Consider the following 14,219-nt stretch of genomic DNA (forward strand, 5'->3'; position numbering starts at 1 on the left):
AATTTGGTATTCATTTGCTCTTCTGATTTCAGGCTTCTAAGAATAACTATTCTAAAATAATCCCTGAACCACTGTAATTTTGTTTAATAGAAAACAAGAAAATATTAAATTAATTATCATAAACATAAAACATTTTCTTTAATATGTGGTCTCACAAATTAGCAATATGTAATTGCATGGCAATAAATGTGAAATATAAAACTATATTTTAGTGAATGTTAAGGATTTATCTTAAAAATAAATTCATACACTTAAATATAATTTTCTTCAATGGTAGTGATTGGTCAAGTTTTTTATTATATTTGATACCGCTGATTCATTCATTAATAATGAGAATATCAAAATTATATGCCATCACCAAATAAATATGTATTATCATTATATTCCTAACATCTTTAAGAGAACCACTTCAACAGGAACAAATTTTTTTTGTATTAAACATTTTTATGGAATTTAATTAATACCAGATTTTAAATCAAGGGCGTATCCAAACATAAATTAAAGAGAGAACATTTTTTTCTGAATTAAACCTCTTTCATTGAGAGGTGGATCCACGGTGCTATATAATACTGGAAAACACTAACAGAAAGATCATTTATTAAAAAATATTTGACAATAGTTTGTGAAGATTCATTACAAATTTTCTAACTACAGCTTCTTAATCACTTGTTTTTTTTTCTCCCTTTCTGATAAAGGGGGAGACAGGAAGCTGCCCTCCTAGATACATACTTGTTATTCAACTTGAAACTTTGCAATAATACGTTCCCATTGGTCAGAGCAATAAATTATTTCTATGGAAATAAAAGGTTCATGAGTGGAATGCATTTACAAATGCTTAATTTTACTAACAATTTTTCGACATTAGAACCAAAAACATAGATTGGGAAGCATTTCAATCACACATTACACAGCTTCAGTATTACACCAGTGTACACAACAGAACATGCTCGCTCCTTTCAGTCTATATGACAGTCCCATTTGTGAGCATAACTGTACATGATGTGTCATTGTGGTGACTATCTAACAAAGTCAAACAGCTCCTCTTTGAACTCTCTCCTACCAAAGGTTAAATTGAATGCTAGAGCAGCCGGCTCCTGGAGGAAATTTCTACATAATAATATATCGATCCCAATATTAATAGCAGGAATGTGCATTCCTACAAAAATTAAGGTACAATTTTTAATAAACAAGGATTTTATCTAGAAATTGATTATATCTTGTGAATTTTATGGGGTTGTGACAGGCGTACTATGTCACAGGAAACGATTGCTCTTAGTGGAGAAATTTTGAACATCTAAATGGGTGAGTATTGTGGTGTCACCAGCCAGAAGAACATATTTCATCATTCGTTTCAAGCTCACAGGTGGCATGATGTTAAAGAGTTATTTAAGTTCTAGATCGCTCGTGAAACCAAATCCTTAATTGAACTAGAGGACCCATGCAAATGTGTACTCAAGAAAAATCAACGAACCTCTCACATGCCTGTGGGACTGACAAATAAAATGTAAAACATCAAACTTTCATCAATACCAGACAGTTTTTTAGTAGCATGGTGAAACTTTGAAACTGCAAGCAGTTAAGTAAATACACATATTGGTGATACTACCTATTTTCAGTTATTATGTAACTTACCTAGGCCCTAGCAAACACTACTTTGGACATGTATCATGACACTTAACACTGAACGTTTATCATGTACGACAAACATTTCTTACGTGGCAGCCCTAGTTTTGCTTAATAACAAATTCTAAACAATTTCATTATGTCAGCAAGCAGCCAAACAAACCAGCTTGACATAAATTGTTGTGCATCTTATAAAAAAGCTTTGACAAATTTTCATTCACAGTACAAACACGTCAGTCCAGTGTGACATGGTAATAAAATTGTTACACAACACTAAATTAATTTTTTATATACAGAAGAACCTTGATTAACTGGGGTAATGGGGGAGGAAGGTCAGCACAGATAAGCGAAAATTACGGATAATCGAATACAATTGTATTTAGGTTATACAATACAGCAAAAGTTTTAAAGTAGGTAATTTATACGAAACAAATGTAGAAGTATTACTGACACTCATTATTAATTTTAAAAAATATATATAAATGAAATCATTTAATTTACTCCTTTCTTGTCCCTTCCCTAAAAATTTATTTTTAACTAAGAATCCAGTTAACAGAATGCTCGATTAATCAGGTAATCAAGTCAAGGGTAATGGAGATTCAACTGTATATAAATAATACCTTGCTTTACTATTATTATTTTTAATTATTAAAAATCATCTACACATTGTATTCACATGTATATGTTAGTATGTTCATTCATAGCTGCTTTAACATCAAAATATTTTACACATGTAAAATAATATATTATGTGTTAACAAAATTGTATAAAATACTATTTCAAACACTACACATTGTAATAAACTGTACACTTTCCAAAAAATATGTTTTATACTGATACAAAACTAATAAAATCACTCATGGCCGGAACTAGCCTCTCAGACGTCAGAATTGTTCCCACTGTCTTCAGCACTTGCGCTCGGAGAAACTACCAAGACTTGAACCAACAGGAAGACTGGATAACTCAACTTCGTGTTATTCAGTCCTAGCTCCACATTCTGGAATAAAAAAATACGCTTCACCATCTTGGACCCTGAAATATTTTACCATCGCTTATATACAAGCTTCCATATTAAATTTTTAAACTCAACATGACAATGGATGTAGCATTTGTAAATATGTTGACTGGAGCCTGTTAGTTGAAATCAGAGAGTAAAGATATATGAAATCTCAGAAAGATATCATTATGTCTTGTCATGCAAAAAAAAAACCTAGTTAAATAGCTAAAATTTGAAATAATAGCAAAAAAAAATTTTAAAACCCAACCTGGTGATTAGTGAAGAGAAACCTTTTTGAAGGTCCCTATGGTTAGAGTCAAGATTTTATTGTTTAATTGATAAGACAGTTTCATTTTTTAAAAAAAATATATTTATTAGGCCTATATATATTCTTTATTCACTAAAAAAGTGTATTATTCAACCAATATGAAACTAAAATATTTCTTAATACTTATTTCACCAATATAGTCTCATTTTGATTGACATCTGATGCACGTACACAGTAAAATCATTAGTAATAAGCATGTCTAGAACATAACTATTCAGAAATATAAAAATTAATCAGCATATTCTTGTGTGTTTGAAATATGTGCCATTATTAATATATTTATGTGTTATAATAACATGTTACTAATGTAAGATGCTAGATCAAACAATATATTTTTTTTTTTCCCCAATCCATTTTGGTCATACATCCTGGTACAAATTCATGTTACATAATTTCATCAATTCAAAATAACAAATAACATATTCAAACTTATAAATCTAAAACATTTTTCTCAACCAAACTCTAGCTGCATATATAATCTTGGTAATACTGGACTTAGGGTGCCACAGTTTTAAAGTCTATTACTATCAAATGTGTGCACAATCCACAAGTTCACCATGTAGTCTTGTCCCTACCTATGGTTCAGTCTGTATAAAAGGTACTAGAGCTGTGCCGATCCGTATCGGCAGGTACCGATATTGCTGATATTTCGTTGTATCGGATCGTATTCAGGATCCACCAAAACAAGAAAAAAATTGCTGATACTGTATGTTTTTGCCCAGATATTGTTATTGTTGAATTGTTTTACTTAATTATTTCGAGGATTTGTAATAAACTTTACCATAATTATTGCACGAATAGGTATGTAATAATTATTTAAAATTAGGTTTCATAATTAACTTCGCAACACGGTATAAGTTTCCCCGAATTATGTTTCCTTTTTGTCATGTTTATCGTGCGACATAAAATGGTGATGTCTCGCAGTCCGTACACAAAGACCGGGCGCGGTATTAAAAACCGTAAATATACATCTAAGATAACGTGTGTACAAAATACAAAATGCTTTGGCAGTTTTCTTAAAACATATGTCTGTTTAGCTAACTTATCCCCAAAAATAAATTATCACCAAAGCCAACTAATACGCAGTTTTATTTCTGTTTAAGTTAAATACAACAGGTCGGCCAGCAGTAGTTTGAGAAGTAGCGAGAGATAGCTCTCCCGTCGCTACATTAGGTAGCTTGTACGTTTCTAGGCAGATGGCTCTCAAAGCGTAATCGATTGACCAAATTTCGATTTTCTTTTAGTGTACCGCTTGAATACAATATGTGTTTTGTTTATTACAGGCAACGAAACTGCTCAAAATTATTATTTACTGTGACGCGCAGGGGATAGTCACTAGATAGGGCCTACGATGGCTTATTGAAGACTGTGGAAAAAAAATGTGCTAACGTGAGAAAGCTATTTTAAACTAACTAATTTTATAATTTTATGTTGAATAATTTGACTTTGATGAAGGAATCTGATTTTATTTTCAAAATTTACTTTAGTTTACTTGTTTGAAATAATTCATGATAAATACATTATTACTTTCATATTTTGAATGTAGGTGTTGGTGTCAGTGTTTGTTTAAAAATTTAAAACTGTTATCATTTGAATTTGAAACGAATGCAATTTGGTATTACTTTGAGTTATTTAAAAATTTGAGATGGAAAAAGTTAAGAAGAAAACTTTTGGAAGAAGATGTTGGGTGCCACACTGTGAAAATATTAAGCCTAGAAACAATGTGAACAATTTTAGTTGAAAATAAATATTTGACAATCTACAAGTAAACATGGGGTTGTTAGGTTATGTGTATTTGTTGGACTTCAGAATAAGTTATTAATTTTATGGATGGATAATAACCTAAGTTATTCTCCGAACGATTCTAATTTTAAAAAATTGTGGGGGGTGGGGTGGCGGAATTAAAAATATTTCCATTAATCTGGAAATCTCGGTTGACTGCATGAGGAGGTCGAAATGATGACGTTTTTCCTCCTTCCCCACACGCACTGGCGCGATCTTGTTGTCCTCGTTGATTGCTAGACGTTGACGGACACTTCTATGTTATTCCGTTCAAATACTTTGATTTGATGGAGGGGGGTGGGGAACTCAAGTCCTGAAAAATTAAACTTTCCCTCCAGGTCGTGGTAGCGATGGTCCACACGTTGAGGATCTCTACCCTCCACGTACCGCGCCAGTATAGCCCACTTGAAGCACATGTTGTCTTCCAGGTTCTTGGGGTTTATGCACGCTTCACGGTTCTTGATGGCGGCAGGCAGGGCGATGTAGGAGGAGACTCGAAGAGGGACAAGCTTGTTGAAGCGGAGCTGGAGTCACTTCACGACAGACAAGGTCCACCCGGATCCCTTGCTGACGTAGTCCTCCTCCTCCTTGCATATTTTCAGGATACTGTCATCAATTGCTTCCTCGATTTCGCTTACCTCATATATGGGAATATTTTTTGTCTTGAACACTCTTTTGTCCACGCCTAGCCCTAGATCCTGCGGTATTGGGACAAACAAAATTACCTTCTTAAACAATAACATTGAATTCAATTTTTTTGTACATACATTTAATAAATAAAAAACCGTTCGAAAACTATTTTAAAACCATAATTTAGCATTATGCATTAATAAAATACGTATTTAAAATACATTTTTGCATGGTTTATTTCACGCTGGCTGGTGGTATTATTACATTACATAGTGGCGGTTATCCGAGAAAAAAATAAGGAAAGAGGTTCAACCTGGGAGTGAAATCTCTCTCTACTTCTATACTCCTTGGTGACAAATGCAGTAATTAATGCATCCTTCAATTTTTTTTACTAGACTTTTTTGTTTATTTTGGTTATGCTAAAAGTCGGCAATTAACACACGTGCTTGTTATTTTTCTGTATGAGTGGTGTTCAGTCAGTACATTTTAAATGCTGAATAAAAAAAAAATTTGGAAATACTTTACAGTTTTAGAAGACGATAATTCCAAAGATAAATGTACAATTTGTGGTGTTATAAGATCGAGAGGTGGAACAAAAGCACATGGTTTCAATACTACAAATCTAAGAAAACACCTAGAAAAGGAACATGCAAAATTAATAATGAAGGTAAGAGGCAGTGCATTGTTAGACCATTCAAAGTTGGCATACAACACATTGCTAGTCTTTCTTTAGTATGCATTATTTGTAAAATGTTTTTCATTATTGTTAGACTTTTTTATATTGGGAGTTGTGAATTAAGCCAAAGGGCCAATAAAATAAACTTAAACAAAAAGCCACCTTTTTAAAATTAATTATGTAATAAGTTGTGTTTGCCAGCTACATATTTTTCCCCTTGATTAGTCTTAAGACAAACCTGCGTTTCAATGAACAGTTTTAGCAAACAACTATAATAGGTGTAGTCTTGATTTCATTATTAAATCCTTAAATATCAGAAGTATAACTGTCCTGCTTTGAAAAACATTTTTATGATATTTTTGTTTTTCTGGTAGGCAAATTTTTAAAATACTATGGATGTATCCAAATACCTAGGGATGCGTCCTTTAAGTTCACGTCCCTACATCCCTAAACAAATGCACCCACAGTTTAAAGGATGCATTCTAAAGGATGTACGATATCCGAATTGTTTTACAGCTAGCACTACCTTTTGGTTTGTCATTGTACCAATGTGGATTGGCATTTTATATTCATGACATCTAAGGTGGGCCAGTAAAATGTAAATGAACATTCAAATTTGTAAACAATTTCGGATGATTTCAATTATCGTTGGGAATTGAAATATGGAAGATAATTTGAATCGGGGACTTGTTGTTCCTACAAATCAAATTAATTTACTGTTTATGTGAATTATGTAAACATATACTTATGGTATAAGCATTTATAAATACCATAGTTACATTTCACATGTTTAGCTTCTAGTTCAAAATCCATTTTGATTAACTATCTCGTATCACACGTTCACTCTTTAAGGGTTATGTTCACAATAACAAAGCTAAGGGATATATGGACGTATCAGTGGATGCGAGAGTCGCATCCCTAAAAATCTTGAATTAGTGGACGCATGAGAGGATGCATCGACATCCCTTGTGAGAATTCAGATACAACTCAAAGATGGCTGCATCTATTACGATGCACTATCTATGGATCCCTTAGCTAAGGGATCATTAGGCCAGGGATGCCACCAAGAATGGTTATAAAATCCTGTATTTGACCATAAAAAATCCTGTAAAATCCTGTAAGAAGAAAATTTCTGTAAACAGGTTTTTCATTCGCGCCAACATTTTTTTTACAGCTAAGACAAAGGAGAAAACAAAGTATTATAACTATATTTCTTCAAAAATCAGCTTTTCCTCCATTCCAGTTGCATAGGCATACTTTAAAATAATAATAATGAATGTAGGTAAAAAACTGATAAGTTTACATGTAAAGAGTTAAGTACCAGTATGAGGTTCTCACAAAAATCACTTTAAAAATATACACACAGACTATGAAGTATTTGCAGGCATTTATTGCCTGAACACTCCAACTGCTTCACTTCTTCAGGTTCCTAGCTTTTTTTCTCAGCTCATCAGTGGGTTTGAATTCTAGCCCATAATATTTGGTCCTGTTGTGGCAGTGCAACAATGCATTCAACATTGGCATTACTTAACAACAGCGACCGTTTTACCGGGTTTCAGCCTTCAGCCACTTTAATTCTACTTCCCACTCATGTTTATATGTATCGTTGTTGATACAGCGTTCGATCTGGAGATGCCTTGCGTTTATTTCCATTTCTTTCAATTACAATCTCCACAAAGATGCAAGCCGAATTTTTTGTACGTAACAATTACTTTAAAACTAACAACAAACTGTAAACACTCTGTTAATCCATCATAGAAATCGTGATTGCATGGTATAACAACACAGACTGTTAAAACACCGTCATAGATATCACTTCGCACAAATATTACTGGGCGTGTTCCGTTACACGCACGAACGCACCATCGCGCAGAAGAGAGAAACAGAAAGCGGTGTCATAGAACTGTCATAGATATTACGATGCACGGTATACTTTCATCCGTGAAATAAAAAAATGCTTCCAGAAATAAAAGGTAGAGCATGAATTGTTATCATCTTAGAAAAACTGAAACGTTGTAGCAAAGTGAAGTGTCTCTTGATGACATGAAGTGGAGCGGGAGCAGTAAGTAAATATTTATGTTTGTGCGTTCGTCAATTAAAATATCAGTGATTCGAAGTGCTTATCCCAAATCCGGTGTAACTCCAAAATATCAGTGAAAACGGATAAAATCCGTAAAAACTGCAACCCTGCATTAGGCCACTATTCGGATACAGCTTATATGACTATTATCAGTTTTTTTTCCCCAGACATCGGCAGTGGTAACTTCCCAACAATCAAGCGATCCTATAACCCAGGAATCTGCAGAAGCCGGTGAAAGCAGCCCATTAAGTATACAAGACAGACCTTCTACTTCAACTAATGTTGAAAATTTTACAAATTATAATGCCACAATTTGTTCATCAAGCACTGTGGCAGAAACATCCCCTGATTTTTCCAGTGAATTTTACAGTTCACGACAGTCTGTATCATCCAATAAAAACTCAAAAAAACAGTTCAGTTTGAAAACATTTTGGAAAAGCGGGACACCTTATCTTAAAACTCACCCTCGGGCTCAACAACTTACAAGACATATCTGTGAGATGGTAGCTGTGGAAGGCCAACCATTTTCTTTTGTCGAGGACAAAGGGTTCAGGCAGTTAATGGCTACTGCTGAACCAAGGTTCTCAATTCCAACACAGCAAGAACTTTCACATAGATTAATCCCAGAACTTTACACAAGTTTTGCTTCAGAGGTAAAATAAGAACTTGGAAATTTATACTTAATGCATGTATCTGCAACTATTGACTTTTGGTCTTCAAAATCTAAAAATGACTATTTTACATCAGATCACCACACTGTTGAAAATATAATGGTGTTCTTTAAAGATGTTCTTCAGGCTTGGGGTATCAAAAAAAAAATTGTTGCAGTTGTACGTGATAATGCTGCCAACATCAGAAATGCTGTAGAGAAACTGAATGTACCGGGTGTTCCTTGCACAGCACACACAATTCAGTTGGTTATACAGCATGGATGTTTCAACTTGCCAAGTGTTTCCAACGCACTGGCCAAATGTAGGCGTGTAGTGGCCAGCTTTAAGCAGTCCCTGAATGCTTCAAAGGCTTTGAATAAAGCTCAGCATGTGTTAGGTTTGAAAAGTAAGAAACTAATCCAAGATGAACCTACAAGGTGGGATCCCACATTCATGATGATTGAGCAACTCTTGGAACAGAAGGGCCCAGTATCTCTTTGTTCATCTGAGCTTAATTTGTCAACAACACTATCATCATCTTATTGGAATACAATGGAAAATGTTGTCCAAATCCTGAAGTTGTTTGCAGAAATTACAAAAACTGTTTCCAGGAGTTCATGTAGCATTAGTGAAGTTTTTCATCTTCTAAACAGTTTAAGAACAGCAATAGAAAGTGACAACACCACGGGACTACTGAACGTGAAGAAAGACATAATTAAGCAACTTGATGTTTATTACCCTGTAAACGAAACTGAAAATAACAAGCTCTACATGCTTGCAACCTATCTGGATCCAAGGTAAGTGTGGAAACATTTTTGTATAAATAAACAGATTTTTTTTGAAAACTTTTTCACTTTTAGTCATAACATTAAATTATTTTTTTTTTCCAGGTTCAAAAACAGAATTTTTTCATCTGTGAGAAACGCAGAACTTGCAGAGTCAAGCCTTATGGAGGAGGCAAAAGCAATCTAACCAGTCTCCCAACATGGAAAGTCAGGTAAAATCAAGGAACCTCACACCCTCCCCCAATCCAAAAAAGAAAAACTTTCATTAAAAACATTGTGGTCAATATTGTTGGCAGAAAATCAAAATAGCTTGGAAATGGTTTCACAGCAGCCAGCAGAAATGGAAGTACATAAATATCTGAAGGAACCAGTGGCCCCTGATGATTGTTCACCATTTCAATACTGTGAAAGTGTACCATTTCTTATTTTGAAAAAACTTGCAGTTAAATATTTGTGCATTCCAGCAGCTACTGTTGCTTCTGAACAGTTATTTAGTACATGTGGCTTACTTGCAAGTAATAGGAAATGCTCTCTGAAGCCTGACAATTACGAATGCTAGTGTTTCTTAAAAAAAATTGTAAGCTTTAAAAAAAGTTAATAATTTTTGCTGTTTCATCACAGTATTATTAGTTTATCCACTTTATTGACCAATTGGTAGAGACATGCATATTTCGCGATTGCGATAAAACGAATTTTTACGCGAATTTGAGTACATTTTTAAGAATAACGCGAATTTCTCACATTTTGGATAATAACGCGAAATCCTTGAATTTTCGGTGAACAGTCAGAACATTTTCCTCATTCGAACACGGCAATTCAATTTGTAAATACAGTAACAAACGTGAAACAACAAAAAACCAAAGATAACTACCCACACAGTGTATTTTATAACATTAAAAGTTGCTTTTATTTCTAAACATGTAACAATTTAAGCCTAGGCGTGTAAAAGTCCGAGTAATTACAGCAGGAGACAATCTAAAATGTACTAGGGAAAAACGTAAACTCACGAATATAGAAACGTAACGGAAATGTCGGAAATATTACGTGGCTGATCGTAACATTGTAAGTGCTGATACTGTATTTATGTCACAACTTAGCCGAAATACTGGTACGAGACATGAACTTCACAAGATAAAATGAGTGGAATCTTGGTAACTGTTTTATACGTATTATATAATTTCGGAAGTATTATACTGTTGACGCATATTTTTTAAACTAACCATTTATTTGTGGGGATCGTAAATAATTAATTATTGGTATCAAGACATCAAGATGAACGTAAACTTGAACATGTCACGGCAGCGAGTAAGCGGGTGCGTATACCAATAAACTGGTATTACAACTGGACAAAACTGGTACACGGGAGGTGGAGCTTATATTTTTTTCCGCTAAGCTCGCTTCTATTGGCTGGTCACGAGTCTGGGCGGAGCATTGAATGAGTTATACTGCGCATGCGCAGCTCAGAGAAGTCCAGTGCTGCCAGATCTACTGAAATTTCAGTAGATCTACTGAATTCCGGGATCGTCTACTGAACTACTGAAAAAAGTCGAAATTTACTGATATTTTGCACTTTCTTGCCATTAATTTAAATTTTACTATGTATATTCATTTTAAGTAAATAGTAACATCTTTTTTTTTTTGTTTTCACGCAACGGAAATCATAGAGAAGTGCACACACGTGATGTGTATTGACATTGACATGTTTAAAGTAAACTACAGCCTTAAAGTAGTCGTCATGCTCATGTTCAGCAGCGTTTGTGAGTTGTGACCATAGCTACAAGAACAAAATATCTGTGCCGAATGTTGCGTCTCCATGTTATCCATTCATCTGTGGTGTTACCAATCTATAATTGAATATTGTTTGTTTTGATATCTGTTCTCTCATATTTGATGTAACCTAAACCAAGTAACTCATTATAGTTTATAGATCATGGAAAGTGATACAAATCCAAGTTGTTCCAGCAGTGAAAGTTCAGTGAGTGCGAAAAAACGAAAATACCTTCAGAAATATAATGTTAGTTGGGAGAGCAATCCAGCATTTACTGGGTGGCTTTCTATAAGTAAAAAGGGTGAGGGATATGCATACTGCAAAGCATGCATATGTGATTTATCTGTGAGTGCTGCAGGCAAAGTGGAAATTGAAAAACACTCTAAAGGTAAGAAACATCTTACAAATGTTACTGCTGTTTCTAAGCAACATACACTGCTTGATATGCCTTCAATGAATAAGAAGATTAAACTAGAAACACAAGTTAAAGAAGGGGAAATACGATTGGCAGCTTTCCTAGCAGAACACAATCTGCCTTTCAACATCATGGAACACCTTCCCCAGCTTATAAAATCGGTTTGTCCTGATTCAACTGTTGCAAGTCATTTGGTTTGCAAACGAACCAAGGCAACAGCTATTGTTAAAAATGTTACTGGAAAAATCAGTAGTCAAAATCTAAACAAAGTGCTGCAAGAAAATAAATTTTCAATCATTGTTGATGAAAGCACTGATAAGGGTTGCATAAAACATTTGTGTATAGTGGCAAGAACAGTGAAAGATTGTACTGTAAGTGATGCATTTTTTGGACTTATACCTGTGCAGGACGCCTCTGCTGAGAGTCTGTATAGGCACATAACCAATGCATTGAATGATGCTGGAATAGCATATAAAGATAATATGGTAGGGTTAGCATGTGATGGAGCTAATGTGATGACTGGAAAACACAATTCACTTTCAACCAGGCTTATTCAAGATATTCCAAATCTATTTGTCATGAAATGTGTATGTCACTCATTTCATCTGTGTGCAAGCTATGCATGCATGAAACTCCCTAGGGCAGTTGAGGACCTCGCACGAGATGTGTACAACTACTTTCAGTCCAGTCCAAAACGTATTAGCAGCTTTGTTGAGTTTCAAGTTTTTGTTAATATCAAACCACATAAGATGTTACATCCAGCCCAGACCCGGTGGCTGTCCTTACAAGCAGTAGTAGTTAGACTTTTGGAGCAGTATGAAGCTCTCAAGCTGTTTTTTACTAATGCTGTTATCACTGATCGTTTACAAGCAGCAGAGACTATTCTGAACATGTTAAATGACCCAGTTCAGAATCTTTATCTTGCTTTTCTTGATTTTGTTCTCGAACTGTTCAATAAACTTAACAAACAAATGCAAGCAGAAAAGCCTCAAATACATTTATTGTATGCATCTGTGTCATCAGTAGTGCATACATTACTTGACTGTTTCATTTCAGAAGACCATTTAAAATCAACTGCAATAGAAGATGTGCAGTTTAAAAATCCAAAATATTTTTTACCTCTTGAAAACATGTACCTAGGTGCAAAGGTTAATTCATTGTTGGCAAAAGGCATGGCTGGGTTAACAAAAGAAGCACTTCATGGATTTAGAATTCGGTGTTTGGAGTTTTTTATTGAGGCAGCAAGTCAGATATACAAGCGTTTTGACTTTGGAAATGTGTTACTAAAGGAATTTGAAATTTTAGATCCAAAGTGTGTTTTACAAAAGAAATTGAGATCTATTGCTCATCTTGCCTGCAAATTCCCAAACATTGTCGCAGATGATATGATACAATCCTTGGACACGGAGTGGCGACTTCTACGGAACCATGAATTCACTTTTGATGAAAACATATCAACCGAGGAATTTTGGCTTTACGTTAAGAATCTGAAAACTGGGGATGGTTCACCTATGTTTCCGAATCTTATTGCTTTTATTGAAGCTTTGTTATGCTTGCCCCATTCTAGTGCAACGGTTGAAAGAATTTTTTCAACAGTAAACATTATGAAAACAAAGCAGCGCAACTCACTTTCTACAGAAACACTCATTGGGCTTCTACATACAAAAAGGATGCTGTCAAATTCAAATTGTTTTGAGTTTCCAGTTACAGGTGAACTACTGAATGAAATGACTGCATCAATGTACGAGACAAAAAAAATGAACTGAAAATGTAAGCTGAAAACTAATTTAGGATTTGTGCTTGACAGTTTGAATTAGCTGTAATTTTGAAGAAAAATGAAATCTTATAATTTTAGTATCATTTTGTCTTATTGCATTTTTCATGTATTTGCTTTTTGAAATGAGTAGAAAATAGATGTTATTGTTATGGTACAATTTTTTCACATTATATTATAGCATGTTGTTTTTTCAAGGATAAACTGATAGAAAGCTGTAGATAACGGATATAAATATTTTATGCTAAAATTACAATTGCTTAACACTTTTTGACGCAATATTAGTGTTGTTTTGCGTGTTGTGAAAAATCTACTGAATTTTTTCCAGATCTACTGAATTTTTCTACTGATATTTTAAAATTTCATCTGGCAGCACTGCAGAGAACAGACACCGCACTGTAACAACAGATGATCGAGTACAATGACCTTTCTCCGCGCAAGGCGCGCAATTGACGGTAAATTTTCATCAATTTGCGCCCCTTTTTTATTTATTTTTACTGTGTAATGTAGCCCGTATTTGTTCTGAACGCTGCAGGATGCGACTGTATTTTAATTAACTTTAACGTATTTCTTACTTTTCCCTTTATTTACACTTTCCCGCTTTTTACACTTTTTTACTTTGTCCCCATGAAAAGTGCAAATAAGGGGTTTTGCTGTATTTTGATATTCGGCTCGCCTGGACAGTCGATTATCACGGTGTTTACAGCAGGT

General features: G+C 34.4%; 1 protein-coding gene across 3 annotated transcripts in view; it reads right to left on the reverse strand.

Moving 5' to 3' along the window:
- Positions 1-640: 640 nt before the first annotated feature.
- The window catches only part of LOC134528311 (protein germ cell-less), a 48,364-nt gene continuing 34,785 nt past the window's right edge, over positions 641-14,219 (reverse strand). For 2 of the 3 annotated variants that reach the window (XM_063361824.1, XM_063361826.1), the window contains one exon: positions 2,627-5,428. In XM_063361824.1, the coding sequence (XP_063217894.1) occupies positions 5,261-5,428 (168 nt within the window). In that variant the 3' untranslated portion in view covers positions 2,627-5,260. The other variant, XM_063361825.1, reaches the window with a different exon arrangement.

The sequence above is a fragment of the Bacillus rossius genome, chromosome 1 (genome assembly GCF_032445375.1).
Source record: "Bacillus rossius redtenbacheri isolate Brsri chromosome 1, Brsri_v3, whole genome shotgun sequence".
Lineage (NCBI taxonomy): Eukaryota > Metazoa > Arthropoda > Insecta > Phasmatodea > Bacillidae > Bacillus > Bacillus rossius.